Source organism: Scyliorhinus torazame, chromosome 12 (genome assembly GCF_047496885.1).
Source record: "Scyliorhinus torazame isolate Kashiwa2021f chromosome 12, sScyTor2.1, whole genome shotgun sequence".
In the NCBI taxonomy this organism is placed as follows: domain Eukaryota; kingdom Metazoa; phylum Chordata; class Chondrichthyes; order Carcharhiniformes; family Scyliorhinidae; genus Scyliorhinus; species Scyliorhinus torazame.
The window spans coordinates 82,724,519-82,744,182 of NC_092718.1; the positions used below are offsets into that span (position 1 = coordinate 82,724,519).

Consider the following 19,664-nt stretch of genomic DNA (forward strand, 5'->3'; position numbering starts at 1 on the left):
GACAGTGCAGCACTCCCTCAGTACTGACCCTCTGCCAGTGCAGCACTCCCTCAGTACTGACCCTCTGACAGCGCAGCATTCCCACTGCACTGACCCTCTGACAGTGCAGCACTCCCTCAGTACTGACCCTCTGACAGTGCAGCACTCCCTCAGTACTGACCCTCTGACAGTGCAGCATTCCCACTGCACTGACCCTCTGACAGTGCAGCACTCCCTCAGTACTGACCCTCTGACACTGCAACACTCCCTCAGTACTGACCCTCTGACAGTGCAGCACTCCCGCAGTACTGACCCTCTGACAGTGCAACACTCCCTCAGTACTGACCCTCTGACAGTGCAGCACTCCCTCAGTACTGACCCTCTGACAGTGCAGCACTCCCTCAGTACTGACCCTCTGACAGTGCAGCACTCCCTCAGTACTGACCCTCTGACAGTGCAGCACTCCCTCAGTACTGACCCTCTGACAGTGCAGCACTCCCTCAGTACTGACCCTCTGACAGTGCAGCACTCCCTCAGTACTGACCCTCTGACAGTGCAGCACTCCCTCAGTACTGACCCTCTGACAGTGCAGCACTCCCTCAGAAGTGCCGATGAGCTGATGTATGACTTACAGCTGACCGTGAGGTTATAACTGCCACTGCCATTGCTGATGGGATTGCTCGCCAGGCAGATATACACGCCAGTATCATTGCGGCTAATTGGTTGTATCCTGAGGCAGTCACCTAACATGACGTGACGCGTTTCGTTGCCCATGGCCCCTCCATCCTTCTGCCATTCCACCAAGGTCCCTGTGCCCATGCTGATCTCGCAGCTCAGTGTGACACCATCCTGTCCTTCTATCGCACTCTCTGTTGACACCTTAACTGCCACCTTCTGAATTGGCACTGTGGAGATAAAACAGAGGGATTAGTCTGAGGAGTTCTGTATTTTGGCCCACATTTCATCTTTGCACTTGTCGTCTTTAATACCAAATTGAGACTGCGGACTATTGTGAAAAGTGTGTAAGTGGACTTCCTGGCTTGCAGAGTATCTCTGCGCGAGGTCCCTGAAACCTCCATTTCCCACGGGGATGAAAATGGAGAATGCAGGGAGGCGTTAGAAAGCAATTGCAGTGGCACCTGATTCCATCCTGTCTTGTGGGAGACAGTCAGAACGCAGTGTTTGTGTGAGACAAAGCCATCTGTGGACGGATCTTTATGTTTTTGGCAGTGAGAAGAGAATACAACTGGTCTCAGAACCTATAGTTGGGGAGAGATCCTGGTGGTGAAGCAGGTGTCTGAGAATAAAGCAGATACTGAGCACAATTCACTGAAAAACCTTCAGAGCCTGGTTTCGGGCGCGTTTAGTGGGGTGTTTCTTGCCTCCTGTAGTGCTGAGGAAGACCCCGCTGTCCAACGGCACTTTGATGTTGTTTTTGGTCTCGGGAAGAACATCCCGTGAAGGCCGTACTTTTGTCATTTCCGACACAGATGAGCTCAGCTCGCCAATGCAGGTTGACTACTTGCCAGTTTTAAAGGCAGCCCTGATTTTTCCACCCCCCTCAGTGACCCCACTGTGGCCTCAGGACCCCCCGCCCACACTTCACCTGACTTACCTCTTACAGAGTCCTCGAACCCTCCCTCACCTCACCTCTTATGGGCAAGGCACCCTCGGGCCCGATCTTTGGCACCACCAACCTGGCACCCTGGCACCGAGGCACTGCCAGATTGGCATCATGGAAGTGCTCCTGCCAGCCTGGCAGTGCCACCCATGCACCCTGGCAGATCCAGATGGCGATGCTTGGTTAAATCTTGGGGGACTTCCTGAGCAATGTGAATCTCGCGAGAGGCCTCTTGCAAGCATCAGTGGCCTTGTCACAACACTAAGTCGGGCACTTTGAGGCCAGTAAGTCATGCCCAATTTGTCATTGTGTGTGTTGTGATAAATGATGGAATTTCACATATGTATTTGGGGCAGTCCTGATTCAAAGCCTGGGTTAGTATGTTTATGTCCAGTAAGATTTTAAAAAGAAATCTTGGTTTAAAAGACAGGCAGACACTGTGGCTACAGAAGGGATAATTAAAGCATTGTAAAAGTGTGATCATTATTCATTTCAACCATGTATAGTGTTTACCTAAATAGGACTAATGGAATTTTGTTTATGCAGTTGATTTTAGTTGGTTTGTTGCAGTAAAAGTTTTGAAAAGTGAAATCTCGTCCATCGGTTTTCCTTCTGGTGATGTTGTGGTGGGGATCCCTTTCTTTTTCAAACACCATGGGGATCAGGACACTGGGATAACAATGGATATCTCTGTCACACTCCCTACCCTTGCCCAAAAGACACCCCCGAGCCCTTGATGCAACCCTCGAAACAACCGATAATCAAATGAGGCAATATGGCCACCATTCTCATCGAACCTCCGGCACAGAACCATTCGCCCAGTGGTTCTGTGCCAGTGTTCTTGTTCTGCACCAGCCTCCTCCCACCCCACCTTCATCTCACCCCTTCATCCTCCTTCCTTTCCTCATAAGACCGTAGACATATGGTGCAGAAGGGGACCATTCGGCCCATCGAGTCTGCTCATCTGTTCAATTCGATGATGACTGATCTGATGTGATAATCCTTAACTCCACTTTCCCACTTCATCTCCATCACCCTTGATTCCCTCACTGATTAAAAATCTGTCTGTCTCAGCCTTGAACATACTTATTGACCCAACCTCTACAGCTCTCTGCGGTAAAGAATTCCACAGATTCAATCCCTTCTGTGTGGTGTTTGTGGAAAATTCAGATCGATTGGACGTAAGTACTTGGTGAAGTAAGGGTTAAAAGCTTGGGTTAGAGCGTGTTTAACTGCTGCGGTCATGTTTTTAAAATAATCTTGGTTTGAAAGACAAAAGAGCTTTTAGGAGTCTGAGTTGCAATTAACCATCATACAAGGTTGGGCTAATGAAATTTTCTTTTGATTAAGGGGATTCTTTGTGAAGTTTTCAGCTTGGTGAGATGATGTCATTTCTGCATGGAGCGAAGGCATCAAGCACATGGACAACACAGCGGTTAACATTGTTGCTTCACCGCGCCAGGGTCCCAGGTTTGATTCCCAGCTTGGTCATTGTCTGGGCGGAGCCCACACGTTCTCCCCGTGTCTGCGTGGGTTTCCTCCGAGTGCTCCGGCTTCCTCCCACAAGTCCCGAACGACGTGTTTGTTAGGTGAATTGGACATTCTGAACTCTCCCTTTGTGTACCTGAACAGGCGCCGGAGTGCGGCGACTAGGGGCTTTTCACAGTAACTTCAAAGGAGTGTTAATGTAAACCTACTTGTGACAATAAAGATTATTATTATTTTGAGAAAGCATTTTCAGTTCAGTTCTCTTCTGGCTGAAGCTGTGAGCACAGTGAAACATTGAAAAAAGCCCCAGCACCTTCAATCTCTCCTGATCGCTGCAACCTCCAGTTCTGGGATCATCTTTTGTAATTCTTCTTATTTTTGTTTGTGCCTTCTCCAGTGGTTTGGGAGGAGAAAGACGGTCTGGTGGTCTTGTGCAAAGGAAGAGCCCATTCCCGCACCGATTATTGATTGGGTATTTCAGGGTGCCAGAGGGGATTCCCGGGACTTATCGCAGAGGTCACAAGTTCACAGTCATTCCCAGGGAAAGGTAGGACTGGAGAAAATGGGGGCAGGAGGAGGCCATTCGCCCCGTCGAGTCTGCTCCACCATTCATCATGTTCATGGTTGATCATCTCTCTCAATGTCTCACCCCCGCTCTTTTCCTATTCCCCTTGACACCTTTAGAGTTTAGAAATCTATCCATCTCCTTCTTGAATATAATCAGTGATTTGGCCTCCACATTCTGTGGTCGAGAATGCCACAGGTTTGCATTCCTCTGGGTGAAGTTTCTCCTTGTCTCAGTCCTACCCCATATCCTGAGACTGTGCCCCTTTATTCTAGACCCTCTTCACCAGCCAGAGGAAACAACGTCCCTGCATCCAGTCTGTACAGCCCTGTCAGAATTTTATACCTTTCAATCAGATCCCATCTTATTCTTCTAAATTCCAGTGAACACACACCTAGTTGACCCAATCTCTCTTTGTAAGACAATCCTGTCATCCCAGGAATCAGTCTGGCGAACCTTCACTGCTCTCCCTCTGCGACAGGTGTATCCTTTCTCAGATAAGGAGGCCAGAACTTCACACACTACTCCAGGTGTGGTCTCACCAAGGCCCTGTACAGCTGCAGTAAGACAACGCTGATCCTGAACCTGGACCCCCTCTGCCACGCCCCACTCACCGTACACGTTGAGCATCACCTCCGCCTCACTGGTCGGGCCCCCCAAAGCTTCCATCTTGACGGTGTAGCGCCCGGCGTCTGCCAATGTCACGCCGTCGATGCGGATAGTCCCGGAGCGGTTGGCGAATCGGAGGCGCCCCTCGTACTCCGGGAGGACCCGCAGGTCCCCGCCCGGACTCCAGGTGACCAGCACTACGCCGTGCTCCCAGGAGATGAAGGGCGCAGCGCTGCCCGTGTACGTCACCGCCAGCGTGGCGCTCTCGCCGACCCCGACGCTCACCGTGCCCGTCAGCACCTCCACAGTGACGCCGTGTGTGCGACCTGCAAGGGGGGAGGGTCAAATATCAAAGATCAACATCAACTGAAGCTGCCAACTACCCTCTGCCCCACTCCCACCCCGACACCACCACTACGACCTACCACCTGAAGACATTGCTGAACCTATAACCCTGTCCTTGGCAGGTTAGCCATGGGCGGCATCGCACTCCAGGATTCCTGGGCTCCCCTCACCACCCAGTCCCTCACCCAACATTTGGCCAGGTTATCGGATCTCTGCACATCTCTCCCTGCATCCCAACCCCCCCACCCCGTTGTCTCCTTCCCCACCCAGAATGGCCCGAGACCCTCAGTGGCAGGAGACAGAGGGTGATGGTCAAAGGTAGTATTTGTGGTGGAAGCCTGTGTCCAGTGGTTTTTCGCAGGGTTCAGTGCTTGGTACCTTGCTGTTTGGAGTGTACGTTAATGATCTATGCATGAATGTGGAGTGGGGACACACACATTCTCCCCGTGTCTGCGTGGGTTTCCTCCGGGTGCTCCGGTTTCCTCCCACAGTCCAAAGATGTGCAGGTTAGGTGGATGGCCATTCTAAATTACCCTTAATGTCCAAAATGGTTAGGTGGGGTTGCGGGGATAGGGGGGAGGTGTGGACTTAAGCAGGGTGCTCTTTCCAAGGACTAGTGCAGATTTGATGGGTCGAATGGCCTCCTTCTGCACTGTAAATTCTATGTAAATCTATGTAAAACTGTGATGTGATGCATTTTTGGAGGACTGGCAAGGCAAGTGAATACACAATGACTGGTAGAACACTATTAAGTACGGAGTAGCTGAGGGACCTTGGGGTGTATGTCCATAGATAGGACAGGTAGATAAGGTCATTAAAGGCATATGGGATACTTGCCTTTATTAAACGAGACATAGAATATAAGAACAGGGAGGTTATAATGGGAGCTGTATAAAACACTGGTTGTGCCACAGCTGTGCAATTCTGGTCGCTACACTGTAGGAAGGAAGTGATTGCACTGGAGAGGGTGCACAGGAGGTTTCGAAGAACTCGGAGCAGATATAGGGACAATTCAACCCCTTGAGTCCGCTCTACCATTCAATCCAATCATGGCTGATCTCCTCTCAGCCTCAACTCCACTTTCCTGCCCGTTCTCTGTAACCCTTCACCCCATTACTAATTAAAACTCTGTATGTGTGCTCCTTAAATTTACTCACTGTCTCAGCCTCCCCCGCACCTTGGGGTAGTGAATTCCACAGATTCACACCCTTTGATCTCCTTTCGATCTGCGACCCCCTTGTCCTACAACAATCATCTCTCGTTCCAGATTGCCTCACAAGAGGAAGCATCCTCTCCACGTCTACGTTGCCAGTACCTTTCATCATCTTGTATACCTCACTTCGATCTCCTCTCATTCTTCCAAGCTCGGGAGAGTATAGGCCTAAACTGTTCAATCTCTCCTCATACAACAAACCCCTCACCTCTGGGATCAATACAGTAAAACGTCCCCTGAACTGCCTCCAATGCCACTACATCCCTTCTCAAATAAGGGGACCAAAACTGTGCACAGTACTCCAGATGCGGTCTCCTTTACCGTTATACTTTTATACCAGGATGTTGCCGGGGCTGGAGCGTTTCACCTGTCAAAAAGGGCTGGATAGGCTGGGGTTGTTTTTCATGGTGCAGAGAAAGCTTGGGGGCGCGGGGTTGGGGGGGGGGTCCTGATTTAGGCGTACAAAATTATGAGCGACATGGAGAGAGGGTGGTCAGGAAGGTACTTTTTGACCAGGGGGGAATGACCAGGGGGCATAGGTTTTAGCTGAGGGGCGGGAGATTTAGAGGGGATTTGAGGAAAATATTTTTCACCCGGAGGGTGGTGGGAATCTGGAACCCACTGTTTGACAGGGTGGTGGAGGCGGGAACCCTCACAACATTTCAGAAGTATGGAGATGAGAATTTGAAACGCCACAGCGGACAAGGCCACGGACCAAGTTCTGGGAAAGGGGATGAGAGTAAATAGGTGCTCGATGGCCAGTACAGACCCGGTGGGCCACAGGGTCTCTTTCTGGGCTGTAAAAGCTCTAAGATTCAAGAAGACGTCCGATATGGTTGACCGCGACATGGGGAGAGGGAGGCAATGGTTTTTCAGTTGCAAAGACCTTGAGGGAGGAGGGGAGAGTCTCCTGGGGGCCCTTTGTTGCAGCGAGCAGCTTACCTGAGAGCAGGATGGGCAAGGCTATGATCAGGGTGTAAATGGGGAACCGATGCCCCATCGGAAACAGATACTGAAAACTTTTCTCGCTCAATTGCTCGGGATCCGGACTGCAACTGGAGTTTGAGAGTCGCTGACTGGCTGCTTGATCGGATCCTAGCTGACTGGCAGTTCGCCCAGTGACCCCTCTCACCCCTCAGCATGATGCCTCCCTCACTCCCCCCGCCCCCCCCCCCCCCCCGGCTTGCAGGCTCCGGCACCTGGTGCACTGGCGCAGAATGAGAAGCCGGTCTTAAGGTAGTCCTGCCTCACCCGCCTCCCTGTCAAACTAATAGCACAGACTCACAATCTCACAACTCCTGTCAGTTTAACGTTTCTCTCTCTCATTATTTCTTCGTCTGTCCCTCTCCCTCTCTCTTTGTCTCTCTGTCGGTTTGTCTCTCTCTCTCTCTCTGTCTCTTTCTCTCTGTTTCTCCCTCTCTCTCGTTCCTTCTCAGCTTGCCTTCTCTCAGTCTCTTTCATTCCATCTCTCTGATTCTCTCTCCCTGGGCGGGATTCTCCGTCTCTGGGGCAATGGGCAGGACTCTTCGCTCTCCGCTGCTGAAATCGCGTTTGGCGATTGGCCGGAGAATCCCCGTTTGCGCCGAAGTCGGGCTTTTGAGATGCTCCACACCTTTTAAAAACGGCGGTCGGTCTCAGGATGTCACCTGAGGCCCTCCCCCGATGCTCCGCCCCCAATGGGCCGAGTTCCCGACGGTGTGCAACACTTATCCTATTTTTTTGTTCGCCGCCACAGTCAGGTGGGAGCCGTTCCACGGACGGGCGGGGGGGGGGGGGGGGGGGCGGGGAGGGCTTTGGCAGGGTCTGGGGGCACTGGTGGGGGTTGGTCCGGGGGTGGTGAGCCTGGTCAAAGGGGTATGCTGCGTGCCTGCTAGTCCTCCACCAGACGGAGGATCGGTGCAGCTTTTGTGCCATTTGTTTGGGCATAAAATCCCACAGTTCCCACGCTGGCATCAGCACCTCGTCTTCAGATTGGAGAATCGAGCCCCAAGTGTTGACGCCAATGCAGAATCCGTGGATTTTTATGACCGCAAAGCTGGCGGCGCACCCAGACCGATTCCACTACCGTTAAGAGGATAGCACCGGGAACATGTGGAACACAATCAATTCTATTGGAAAACAGTGCCGGATTCACCAGCTTCGCGATTGACACCCAAAGGCTGACAAGCTGCAGCCGCATCTCAACAATTCTCCCCCCCACTCACCATCCCAACCAACAAGATGGCAGCGAGGAGGGCCGACCCGAGATTCACAGACGGCGAGCTGGAGACAAGTTGGACGCGGCGAAGGAGCGGCGATGACCCTGTACCCCGGCCTGGGAAGGAGGTTGCCAGCTGCCGCCGTTCATCGTGCCTGGGCGCAGGTGGCAGAGACCGTGCGCGCTGTGGGCAACACCGTCCGGACCGGCCAGCATTGCCGGAACAAACTGCACGACCTCCTCCTGGCGGTCAGAGTGAGTAGGCAGCACTGTGCCCGTGCCACCCCCCCCGAGGGCGGCCGAACCACCACACTGCACCACATGCGGGTACCCATACAGCTGCCATGGACGGTTACCCTGGCCACTGAGGCCATCACCTACCCACCCCCTGGGCTGCATACGTCAGATTGTCCAACACAATGTGTGTGTGTGTGCCCCCCCTCTCTCCCCAGGAGAAGGCCGCTTGCCCCCCCTCTCTCCCCAGGAGAAGGCCGCACACAACCACCGGGTGCGGGAGAAGACAGGAGTGGGGCCACCGGACCTGCAGCCCCTCACCATGGCAGAACAGAGGGCCCTGGACGTGGCTGGCAGCCCGGAGGAAAGGGAGCTCGCCGAGGTGAGACCCCGCAGAGTTGCGGTTCCCCATGACACGTGTGTCAACCACACCCCCCCCCCCCCCACCCCCACCACCACACGACCGTCACCCCCACCCACACCCTCACTCTGCACCACCCTCACACCACCACCCCCCACGCCCACCACCCCCAGCCTGCGGTATAATCATGCGTCTTGTCTTGTGATTTGCAGGACCTACTGGAGATAGGGTGGGCCCATCCGGCGCCCTCTCCCTCATCTAGTGTCACAGCCGGAGCCCCCCGTGAGCCGAGCAGTGATGGGAGCAGCTCAGACACCAGCCCGCCACCCGAGACCCAGGAGACCCCAGAGCTCGGGTCAGAGGATGACACTGACCTTCCGTCACTGCTGTCTCCAACACCCTCCACCATCCCAGAGATACTCACCTCGGTTGGCCATGTTAGTGAAGAGGCTCCTGGGACGCTCTGATGTGCACCACACAGTTGACTCGGTCCAGCGGGTGTAGGTAGGAACTCCCGAGGGGGTGGCCGGTCGGATGGCAGGCCAATCCCAGATACTAGCTGCCTTCCAGTCGGGTCTCCAGCATCTGCAACAGACAGTCCCATCGATTGTGGAGATGCAGTCGCAGAGCCAGGGACTACGTGAGGGTTGTCGACGAGCGTCCAGCACCTGCAGGCGCTGTTGGAGGAGTCCAACCGCGTGCAGCAGCGGGACACGGTGCCGGTCATGTGCTGGCCGACAGGGCACAGACCCAGAGGGGTGGCCCAGTCCCAGAGGGAGATGGTGCAGTCACTGACTGATGTGACACAAACCCAGAAGGTGGTGGCACAGTCACAGTGTGACGTGCCGCAGTCCCAGACGGAGGTGGTCCGCTCCCTGCCCTCCGTGGCCGCGAGCGTGCAGAACCTGCTCGAGACCAGAGTGGGCCTCCAGGTCTGGCAGCGCCAGGTGTTGGGGGAGCCTCAGGGAATAGCTCCGCCTGCACCCCTGTCCCATGGAGAAGCCTGGGGGCTATCGGGCACTCCGAGTGAGGAGGAGGTGATGGGGCCGTGCCGGTGACTCCTGCAGGGGAGGTGCCGGAATACCGCAGCACCTTGGACTCACCTCCGCCCCCTCCCCCTCCCCCGTGTCCCTGGTAAATCTGGTGGGCAGCGGGCAGAGCAGGGTGGCACCACGCCTCCTGGGACACCTGTACAGCAGCCAGGCCCGGTTGCCCCAGAAGACTATTGCCAAAGGGGACCCATGTCATAGGATGGGGTCACAGCAGGCCACCTCCACTCCTGCTGTACCATCTGGGGAACCGCCTAGACATAGCGATAGGGTCCGTAAGGCCAGAAAAGTACACAACCAGTTAAGTTGGCACGATGCAGGGCACAGTTTAGTTATATGGGCTAGGGCACAAAACTGTATATATTTGTTCACAATAAACACCCGTTACCACTGTTACAACCTGTCTCGGTGCTTTGATGGGGGTGAGGGGTGGGTTGGCCTGGGCTGGCCGGGGCGGGGGGGGGCGGTGGTGGAATGGGCGGACGTTGTGGGAGGGGGGGGAATGGGCGGATTCTGTGGGTGGCCCGTGCTCCTCCCCTCCTCTCCACTGTCCCCCCCCCGACTGACCGTCCCCACCACCGCCACCCCAGGGATCCGATGGGACCGTGTGATGGAATGGCCAGCTCGCAGGCAGGGATCACCGTGGCAGGAGACAGAAGTTGTCGTACGATGCGGAGCACCAGAGATCATTGCAGAGCGGGATGCCATCATCCTCCATCCCATGGACCACAACCTCTGTTACTGCCAACCCAGGGCCCCCGTCCCGTGGTGTGGCAGGTGTGTATCACGGAGGGGGTTGCAAGCGGGGGGTGGCCAGGGGAGGGGTGAGGGGGTGTGGGGTTGGGGTGCAGTGTCCTTGCCGTTGGCCAGTTCCTCCCCTCTACCCCGACTCCTCGTCGGTGAACCCGGAGGTGATCAGAGAGGCCCGAGCACATTGGCCCTGGCGCACACCTCGTGCGGTCTCCCGTGCCTGCTGTATACACGTCGTTGTAGCGGGTCTCCTCATCAGTCTGTGGCCTCTGGCTAGGCGTCAGCAGCCACGACCGCAGCGGATAACCTCTCTCCGGGTCCTACCTCCTCTCTCTTTCCCTCAGCAGCCACAAGTTTTAAAGCTCAAGTGAATCGTGCCGTTGGGAACTCGGCCCATTGGAGGCGGAGAATCGCGGAGGCCCTGGAGAATAACCGGGTAGGGCCCGCTAATGACATGCAAACGGTGTCTACTGTATGTGTGTTCTGGAACACTGCTGTCGAGGTGATGGAGAATCGGCATTTGTCGTCAAATTGGCGCCTGCCGCGATTTTGACATGGGCCACCCCATCTCTCTCTCCTTTTGTCTCTCTCTGTCTCTCAAGGTTTTAGTCTCTCTCTAGCTCTCTCTCTCTAGTTCGCTTTCTTTCAGCCCCTATCTTTTCCTCCCTCTCTTTGTCTCTCTCTCTGTCTATCTCTCTCTTTGTCTCTCTCTCTCTGTCCATGTCTGTCTCTCACGTTTTTAGTCTCTCTCGAGTTCACTTTCTCAAGCTTGCTTTTTCTCAGCCTCTATCTTTCTCTCCCTCTATCACTCTCCCTCTAATTCTCAGAATCTCTGTTTCTTTCCATCTCTGGTTCTCATTTCTATCTCTCTCTACCTCTTTTCTCCCTCTCTCGCTCGTCTCTGACTCTCTCAATCATTTGTGTGTCTTATGGAGTTTAATCCGGACAAATGTGAGGTCATGCATTTTGGAAGGTCTAATGCAGGTAGGGAATATACAGTGAATGGTAGAACCCTCAAGACTATTGACAGTCAGAGAGATCTTGGTGTACAGGTCCACAGGTCACTGAAAGGGGCAATACAGGTGGAGAAGGTAGTCAAGAAGGCATACGGCATGCTTGCCTTCATTGGCCGGGGCATTGAGTATAAAAATTGGCACGTCATGTTGCAGCTGTATAGAACATTAGTTAGGCCACACTTGGGGTATGGTGTTCAACTCTGGTCGCCACACTATCAGAAGGATGTGGAGACTTTGGAGAGGGTGCAGAAGGGATTTACCAGAATGTTGCCTGGTATGGAGGGCATTAGCTATGAGGAGCGGTTGAATAAACTTGGTTTGTTCTCACTGGAATGAAGGAGGTTGAGGGGCGACCTGATAGAGCTCTACAAAATTATGAGGGGCATAGACAGAGTGAATAGTCAGAGTAGGCTTACATTAACACTGAGTGTCATTGTTATAAGTGTCACAAGTAGGCTTACATTAACATTGCAATGAAGTTACTGTGAAAATCACTAGTCGCCGAAACCCAATGCCTGTTCGGGTACACTGAGGGAATATTCAGAATGTCCAATTCATCGAACAAGCACATCTTTTGGGGCTTGTGGAGGAAACCGGAGCACCCGGAGAAAACCCGCGCAGACACGAGAGAACATGCAGACTCTGCACAGACAGTGACCCAAGCGGGAATCGAACCTGGGACCCTGGAGCTGTGAAGCAACAGTGCTAACCACTGGGCTACAGTGCCACGTCTCTCTTCTCTCTCTTTTGTCTCTCACTCTGTCTGGCTCTGTCCATCTCTCTCTCTTTGTCTAATTCTCTACCACTGTCTTTCTGTCTCTCTCTTTGTCTCTCTCTCTCATCTCTCTCTCTTGTCTCTCTCACTCTCTCTGTCTGACTCTCTGTCACTCTCTCTGCTTCTTTGACTCTCTGATTCTGTTTTGTCTCTTTCTCTGAGTGTCTCTGTCTCACTCTCCCTGTCTGTCTCACTCTGTAAGACTCTGTCTCCCCCTGTAACTCTGTGGTCTCTCTTCGCAACCCACGCCGGCCGACCTTCGCGACTCACGCCTCCTGACCTTCGCAACCCACGCCGGCCGACCTTCGCGACTCACGCCTCCTGACCTTTGCAACCCACGCCGGCCGACCTTCGCGACTCACGCCGGCTGACCTTCGTGACCCACGCCGGCCGACCTTCGCAACCCACGCCGGCCGACCTTTGCAACCCACGCCGGCCGACCTTCGCGACTCACGCCGGCTGACCTTCGTGACCCACGTCGGCCGACCTTCGTGACCCACGCCGGCCGACCGTCGCAACCCACGCCGGCTGACCTTCGCAACCCACGCCGGCCGACCTTCGTGACCCACGCCGGCCGACCTTCGTGACCCACGCCGGCCGACCGTCGCAACCCACGCCGGCCGACCTTCGTGACCCACGCCGGCCGACCTTCGCAACCCACGCCGGCCGACCTTCGCAACCCACGCCGGCTGACCTTCGTGACCCACGCCGGCCGACCTTCGTGACCCACGCCGGCCGACCTTCGGGACCCACGCCGGCCGACCTTCGCAACCCACGCCGGCTGACCTTCGTGACCCATGCTGGCCAACCTTCGTGACCCACGCCGGCCGACCTTCGCAACCCACGCCGGCTGACCTTCGTGACCCACGCCGGCCGACCTTCGTGACCCACGCCGGCCGACCTTCGGGACCCACGCCGGCCGACCTTCGGGACCCACGCCGGCCGACCTTCGCAACCCACGCCGGCTGACCTTCGTGACCCACGCCGGCCGACCTTCGCAACCCACGCCGGCTGACCTTCGCGACTCACGCCGGCTGACCTTCGTGACCCACGTCGGCCGACCTTCGGGACCCACGCCGGCCGACCTTCGGGACCCACGCCGGCCGACCTTCGCAACCCACGCCGGCTGACCTTCGTGACCCACGCCGGCCGACCTTCGGGACCCACGCCGGCCGACCTTCGTGACCCACGCCGGCCGACCTTCGCGACCCACCCCGACTGACCTTCGTGACCCATGCTGGCCAACCTTCGTGACCCACGCCGGCCGACCTTCGCAACCCACCCCGACTGACCTTCGTGACCCACGCCGGCCGACCTTCGTGACCCACGCCGGCCGACCTTCGCTACCCACCCCGACTGACCTTCGTGACCCACGCCGGCCGACCTTCGTGACCCACGCCGGCCGACCTTCGCAACCCACCCCGACTGACCTTCGTGACCCACGCTGGCCAACCTTCGCAACCCACGCCGGCCGACCTTCGCAACCCACGTCGGCCGACCTTCGTGACCCACGCCGGCTGACCTTCGTGACCCACCCCGGCCGACCTTCGTGACCCACGCCGGCCGACCTTCGCAACCCACGCCGGCCGACCTTCGTGACCCACGCCGGCCGACCTTCGTGACCCACGCTGGCCGACCTTCGTGACCCACGCCGGCTGACCTTCGCAACCCACGCCGGCCGACCTTCGTGACCCACGCCGGCTGACCTTCCCGACCCACCATTTTCTCTTACCTTGTTCGCTGCTGACAAAATGGAGGAATCGCAATCGCGCCAAAAGCACGTGATGTCCATGTTCGGGGGGGGAGGGGGGGGCGTGACCTGCTCTCTGCTTCCCTTCAGGCAGGATGGTTACTTTGCATTTAAAAATAAATCTTCTCCTGCTTCTCCCATTGTGCAAACCTACCTTGGCTAATAAATGGAAGGGTTCCAGATGCCTTCTTAACCACCTTAGCAACCTTTCCTGCTACCTTCAGGGATCTGCAGACATTCACTCCAAGGTCCCTCCCTTCCTCTACACTTCTCAGTATCTTCCCATTTATAGTGTAAATCTTTGCCTTGTTTGACTTCCCCAAATGCATCACCTCACACTTCCCTGGGTTGTATTCCATTTGCTGCTTTTCTGTCCACCCGGCCAGACCAGAAGCTGCTTCATATTTTGAAAGACATGAGGGATAAAGAACTTGCTCCTGTATCAATTTGCATTTCATTCAACTCCGAGGCGTGGGCTGGTTGGCTGGCCAGAATGTTCTTTTTTTTCTCCACTTGTATGAATACAAGAATACGAATGAAGCAAAAATGTTGACATGGGCTGGTTGGCCGAATGTTGTGGTACATTCAATGTAATTCAGTGAAACACAGGATTTGGCTACTTAGGTGCTGGTAGCTCAGTCAGTTTTGGGATCAGATATAGAAAAGAAATTCATAACAGAATTAGAAAAAAAGTACCTTCACATTTTGGGTGAAACCTTGCTGTTAAATGCCAGGATGATCAGTTTTCCTGATTGGAGCTCATGGAACCAGGTGGTACTGCGCACCGATGGTCGGGCACGCATACGCAGTGTGCCCGCACTTTTGTATATGGTCGCGGCCGTCATTTTGAAGGCTGCTCACAGTCGGCATTGTTAAAAGCCGGCTGCTGCGTGCGAATCTGCGCAATCGGGAGCATCACGACGACGGCTCCGCGACCCTCCCGACACCCGCCCGCGGGTCGCGACTCCGACTTTGAAAATGCCTGCGTTAGAAGGCAGAGATACCATTTTAGTACAGCAGAAAGGACCCTTGGAGAGTCCGTATCCAGTTTCTGATGAGGCTACAAAATGAATGAGTCTGTGGCATGAATAACATGGCCACTCAGAGGAAGTTGCTAGCTGAACCTAGATCTTCAGCAGGCCGAGAAAATGTTGCTTTCCTGTGAGAGCACTGAAGCACTGAGAGAGGGGTGCAAAAGATCCAGGGCATGATGGTCAACACCCTAGGATATGCCCCCCCTCCCCCCAACACCAAAACCGATACCCCGCACTTGGACTGAGTACCGTAGGGGCCAGGTCAAATGGTCGAGGACTGAGTTGCCCCACCGGGATACCTCACCGGAGTCGGCAGAGGGAGAAACCAGGCATTGTGGGGAATTGCGCATGTCAGGCAGAGATCCAGGCACCCCATACGAGGTAGGCACCAATCGAGGGCTCTTTCTCTCCACCTGGACCAGCCAGAAGAGGAGTATATGCAGCTGAATTGTGTTATGGCACCCCGGGTGGCAGGTCAATGTTCACCATTGGCTATGGAGCTAGACACAGGGTTTGCAGTGTCTGTTATTGGTAGATAGACTTCAATAGGATAAAGTCAGGAGTGCAGCTGTTGGGTCTGCGGGAAACCGAGCAAGATTAATGATGTATGCCAGCAAACTGTTAGACATTGCAGGAACCACGATGACCCCGGTGATTTCCAGACAACAGTCGGTGTCCCTCCCATTGATCGTCATCAAGGGACGTGGCCCCTGCCTGCTAGGCCGCAATTGGCTTAATCGTCTGCAACTGCACTGGCAGCAAGTTTTCCAAATGGGAGCCAGGGGCCTATATGAAGTGCAAGGGAAATAACCTGAGGTTTTCCTATTCAAACTGGGAAAATAAAAGGGGCCATGGCAAAAGTTCAGGCAGACTCAGTCGCACCATCAAGGCTCTGTTAGCAAAAGTTCAGGCTGATCGCAGCCGGCTCGAAGACCTTGGGATCATTTGGTTGGTACATTTTACCGATTGGGCGGCACCGGTGGTTCCAGTGCTCAAACCTGATAAAATGGTCCAATAGTGTGGGGACAATAAATTCATGGTTAACAGGGCCTGTTGGATTGTTACTCAATGCACCCATCGAGCATCTATGTGCAAAGCTGGCCCAAGCTCAATGTGAGCCATGCGTATTTGCAGTTAGAATTGGACCCTGCCTCCCGTAAATACATCACTATAAACACTCAGAGGCCTGTACAAGTACACCAGACTTCCCTTTGGAGTGTTATCGGCCTGTGCCATATTCCAGAGGGTGATGAGAACATTCTGAGAGATTTAGCGAGAGTGGCTGTGTATCTGGACGACGTGTTGGTCACCGGGGCAACTGAACAGGAACATTTCAGTAACTTGGATGAGGTGTTCCGCCCTTTCTCAGAGATAGGAATTTGCCTGCAGAGAGGAAAATGCCTTTTCCACACGTGGGAAGTGGTGTACCTGGGCTACCGAGTGGACGGTGAGGGGTTACACACGATCGCTGAGAAAGTGAGAGATATCCAACAGGCTCCTACACCTGAAAACACCACGCAGTTGCGGTCTTTTTGGGTTTGGTGAACTATTATGGTAATTCATCCCTGGCCCCACGACATGTTAGCCCCCCTTATAGCTCCTTTTGAAAAACAACTAGGAAGCATCAGGAATCAGCAGGAAGCATCAGGAAGCAGCAGGAAGTAGCAGGAAGTAGCAGGAAGCCGCATTCACACAAGTGAAAAAACAATTGACATATTATGATCTCACCAAACAGCTGATTGGCACATGTGACACGTCACCGTATGGCATTGCCGCTATTTTATCACATCCCATGGAAGATGGCAGAGAGAGGGTCCGATCGCTTTTCAGTGGCTGAAGCTGAGCGCAATTATGCGCAAATTGGTAAAGAGGGTTTGGTGGTGGTCTTCGCCGTTACGAAATTCCACCAGTATGTGTGCAGTCGGCATTTCATAAAATCGTAGAATTTACAGTGCAGAAGGAGGCCATTCGGCCCATCGAGTCTGCACTGGCTCTTGGAAAGAGCACCCTACTTAAGCCCACGCTTCCACCCTATCCCCGTAACCCAGTACCCCCCACCTAACCTTTTTTTTTGGACAATAAGGGCAATTTATCATGGCCATTCCACCTAACCTGCGATCATCACAGATCACAAACCACTGTTAGGTGTTTTTAAAGAGGACAAGGCGATTCCACCCATCGCCTCCACCAGGATACAGCGTCGGGTCCTCCTGCTGGTTGCCTACGAGTACTCATTTGAGCAGCAGCCCAGGGTCCAGGCCGCACATGCGGATGCATTGAGCCGACTACCATTGCCAATGTCCTCCCATGATGGCTGAGGTCGTGGCCACGCTCAACTTTATGGATTCATTGCCTGCTACAGCATCTGAAATCCACTAGTGGACACAGACCGACCAGGTCCTTCAGAAAGATTGGCATGCAGGTGGGGGTCAGCATTGTTGGCTACCAGATGAATTACAGGCTATCTCCGCGTGGAGGACACATCCTGTACGTACATCATCATCCCAGGATAGGGCCAGGACCTGATCCCCAGGGATCTGCACAATGGGACCCAGGGGTGTCCAAAATGAAAATACCAGCACGCAGCTATGTGGATGGCCGGGCCTGGATGCAGAGACAGAAAGTGGTGCAGCAATGCAGTGTATGTCAGGAGCACCAGAGGCTTCTACTGGCTGCGCCTCTTCACCCATGGGAATGGCCGGGGCGACCTTGGGTTCGGTTACACGCCAACTTTGCTGGCCCTTTTCAAGGCACAATGTTCTTAGTCCTGGTAGATGCCCACTCTAAGTGGTTGGAAGTCCATAGAAACTTCCAGAGTGACGATTGAGAAATTGCGCCTGTCTTTCTTTACTCACGGTATCCCAGAGGTGCTGGTTACCAACAATGGAACGCCTTTCACAAGTGAAGAGTTCTCAGGGGTCTTGGAGGCTAACGGGGCGCGGCACATCCGTCTGCCCTGTTCCGCCCAGCTTCAAACAGGCTAGCGGAAAGGGCGGTACAAACGTTCAAACGTGGACCAAAAGATCAGACTTTGGGTCGATGGACAACAGACTGGCTACGTTCTTGTTCTGCTATAGGACCACTCCGCATGCCGTGACCAGGGTGGCGCCAGCTGAATTACTAATGCGAAGGAGGCTTCCAACCCATCTTAGCTGGCTTTCCCTGATATAGGCGGGAAGGTGCACCATAGCCAGGAGCTGCAAGGGCGTTATTCTTGGAAGGGCGGCGCAGTAGCACAGTGGTTAGCACAGTTGCTTCACGGCTCCAGGGTCCCAGGTTCGATTCCCGGCTTGGGTGACTGTCTGTGCGGAGCCTGCACGTTCTCCCCGTGTCCGGTTTCCTCCCACAGTCCAAAGACGTGCAGGTTAGGTGGATTGGCCACGCTATATTGCCTTTAGTGTCCAAAAGGTTAAGTGGGGTTACTGGGTTACTGGGAAAGGGTGGAGGTGGGGGCTTAGGTGGTGTGCTCGTTCCAAGGGCCGGTGCAGACTCGATGGGCCAAATGGTCTCCTTCTGCACTGTAAATCCTATGATGTGTCTATGATACCCTGTCTGACAAAAAACGTCCAGAATATTTGTACCAGGTCTCGCAATCTATGTTTGAAACTTTGCAGATGGCGCCAGTGGATCTTTGAGACTATCGTTTGCCAGACAGCCGGTATCTGTTCAGACGCAAGGCCACATCATGAGGAAGCACTTTGATCACATAAGCTCCAGACGACCAGTTTTACAAAAATTACTCGGGGGAAGCAAATTACAATGAAACCAAATCCAGTCCCTGGTGAGGCTGGAACATCACCCCGAGGTTGTCAAGGTGCTGAAATGAGAGAAGTCGTAGATACGGAGGCCCTGGCGTCGGAGCAGCAGTCTCGGACAGTGCATCCACCATGGCGTTCCGAATGGAAGCGATGTTAGCCATCCAGATATACACCGCCTGATCCAGCACCGTAAGTGCAGGAAGCACGGCCAAGGGCAATGATATTGGTGCAACCATCAATTCACACGAGACGAAGAGTTGAAGTGAACAGTGGTTTTAATAAGCTGGATCTGTGCCTGCCTGCGACTGCTCTGTACTGAGTGCCGCCTACAGGCTACAGATCTATATACCTCCCCCGAGGGGGCGGAGCCACAGGGGGAGCCCACAAGAGCATCAACATAATACAATACAATACAGTGGTGAATTGTAGCAGCAGTACGCTCACCACATTGATGCCTTCACCAGGTGGGCCTTGTATGGCCGATAGAAGTGCGGCTTGCACTCCGCGCAGACCTGGCAGTCCCTGGTCATGGCCCTGACCTCCTCGGTGGAGTAGGGCAGGTTGCGGGCCTTGATGAAGTGGAGAAGCCGGGTGACCCCTGGGTGACAGAGGTCATTGTGGATTGCCCAAAGTCGGTCATCTTGCGCGCTGGCGCATGTGCCGCGGAACGGGGCATCTGGGGGCTCATTGAGCTTCCCAGGGCGATACATGATATCGTAATTATAGGTGGAGAGCTCGATTCTCCACCTCAAGATTTTATCATTCTTGATCTTGCCCCGCTGTGTGTTGTTGAACATAAAGGCTACCGATCGTTGGTCGGTGACGAGGATGAACCTCCTACCGGCCAGGTAGTGCCTCCAATGCTGCACGGCTTCCACAATGGCTTGAGCTTCCTTTTCGACAGAGGTGTGTTGAACCTA

The 19,664-nt window shown here is 54.5% G+C and overlaps 1 protein-coding gene across 2 annotated transcripts in view; it reads right to left on the reverse strand.

The window, feature by feature from the left end:
- LOC140386521 (V-set and immunoglobulin domain-containing protein 10-like) overlaps positions 1-6,836 on the reverse strand; it is a 73,807-nt gene extending 66,971 nt beyond the window's left edge. The window contains exons 1-3 of one of the 2 annotated variants that reach the window (XM_072468927.1): positions 6,763-6,836; positions 4,268-4,588; positions 723-884 (exon numbers count right to left, since the gene is read on the reverse strand). In XM_072468927.1, the coding sequence (XP_072325028.1) occupies positions 723-884; positions 4,268-4,588; positions 6,763-6,820 (541 nt within the window). In that variant the 5' untranslated portion in view covers positions 6,821-6,836. Of the gene's footprint in view, positions 1-611; positions 885-4,267; positions 4,589-6,762 lie in introns of both variants that reach the window. The other variant, XM_072468926.1, reaches the window with a different exon arrangement.
- Between the last annotated feature and the right edge of the window lie 12,828 nt (positions 6,837-19,664).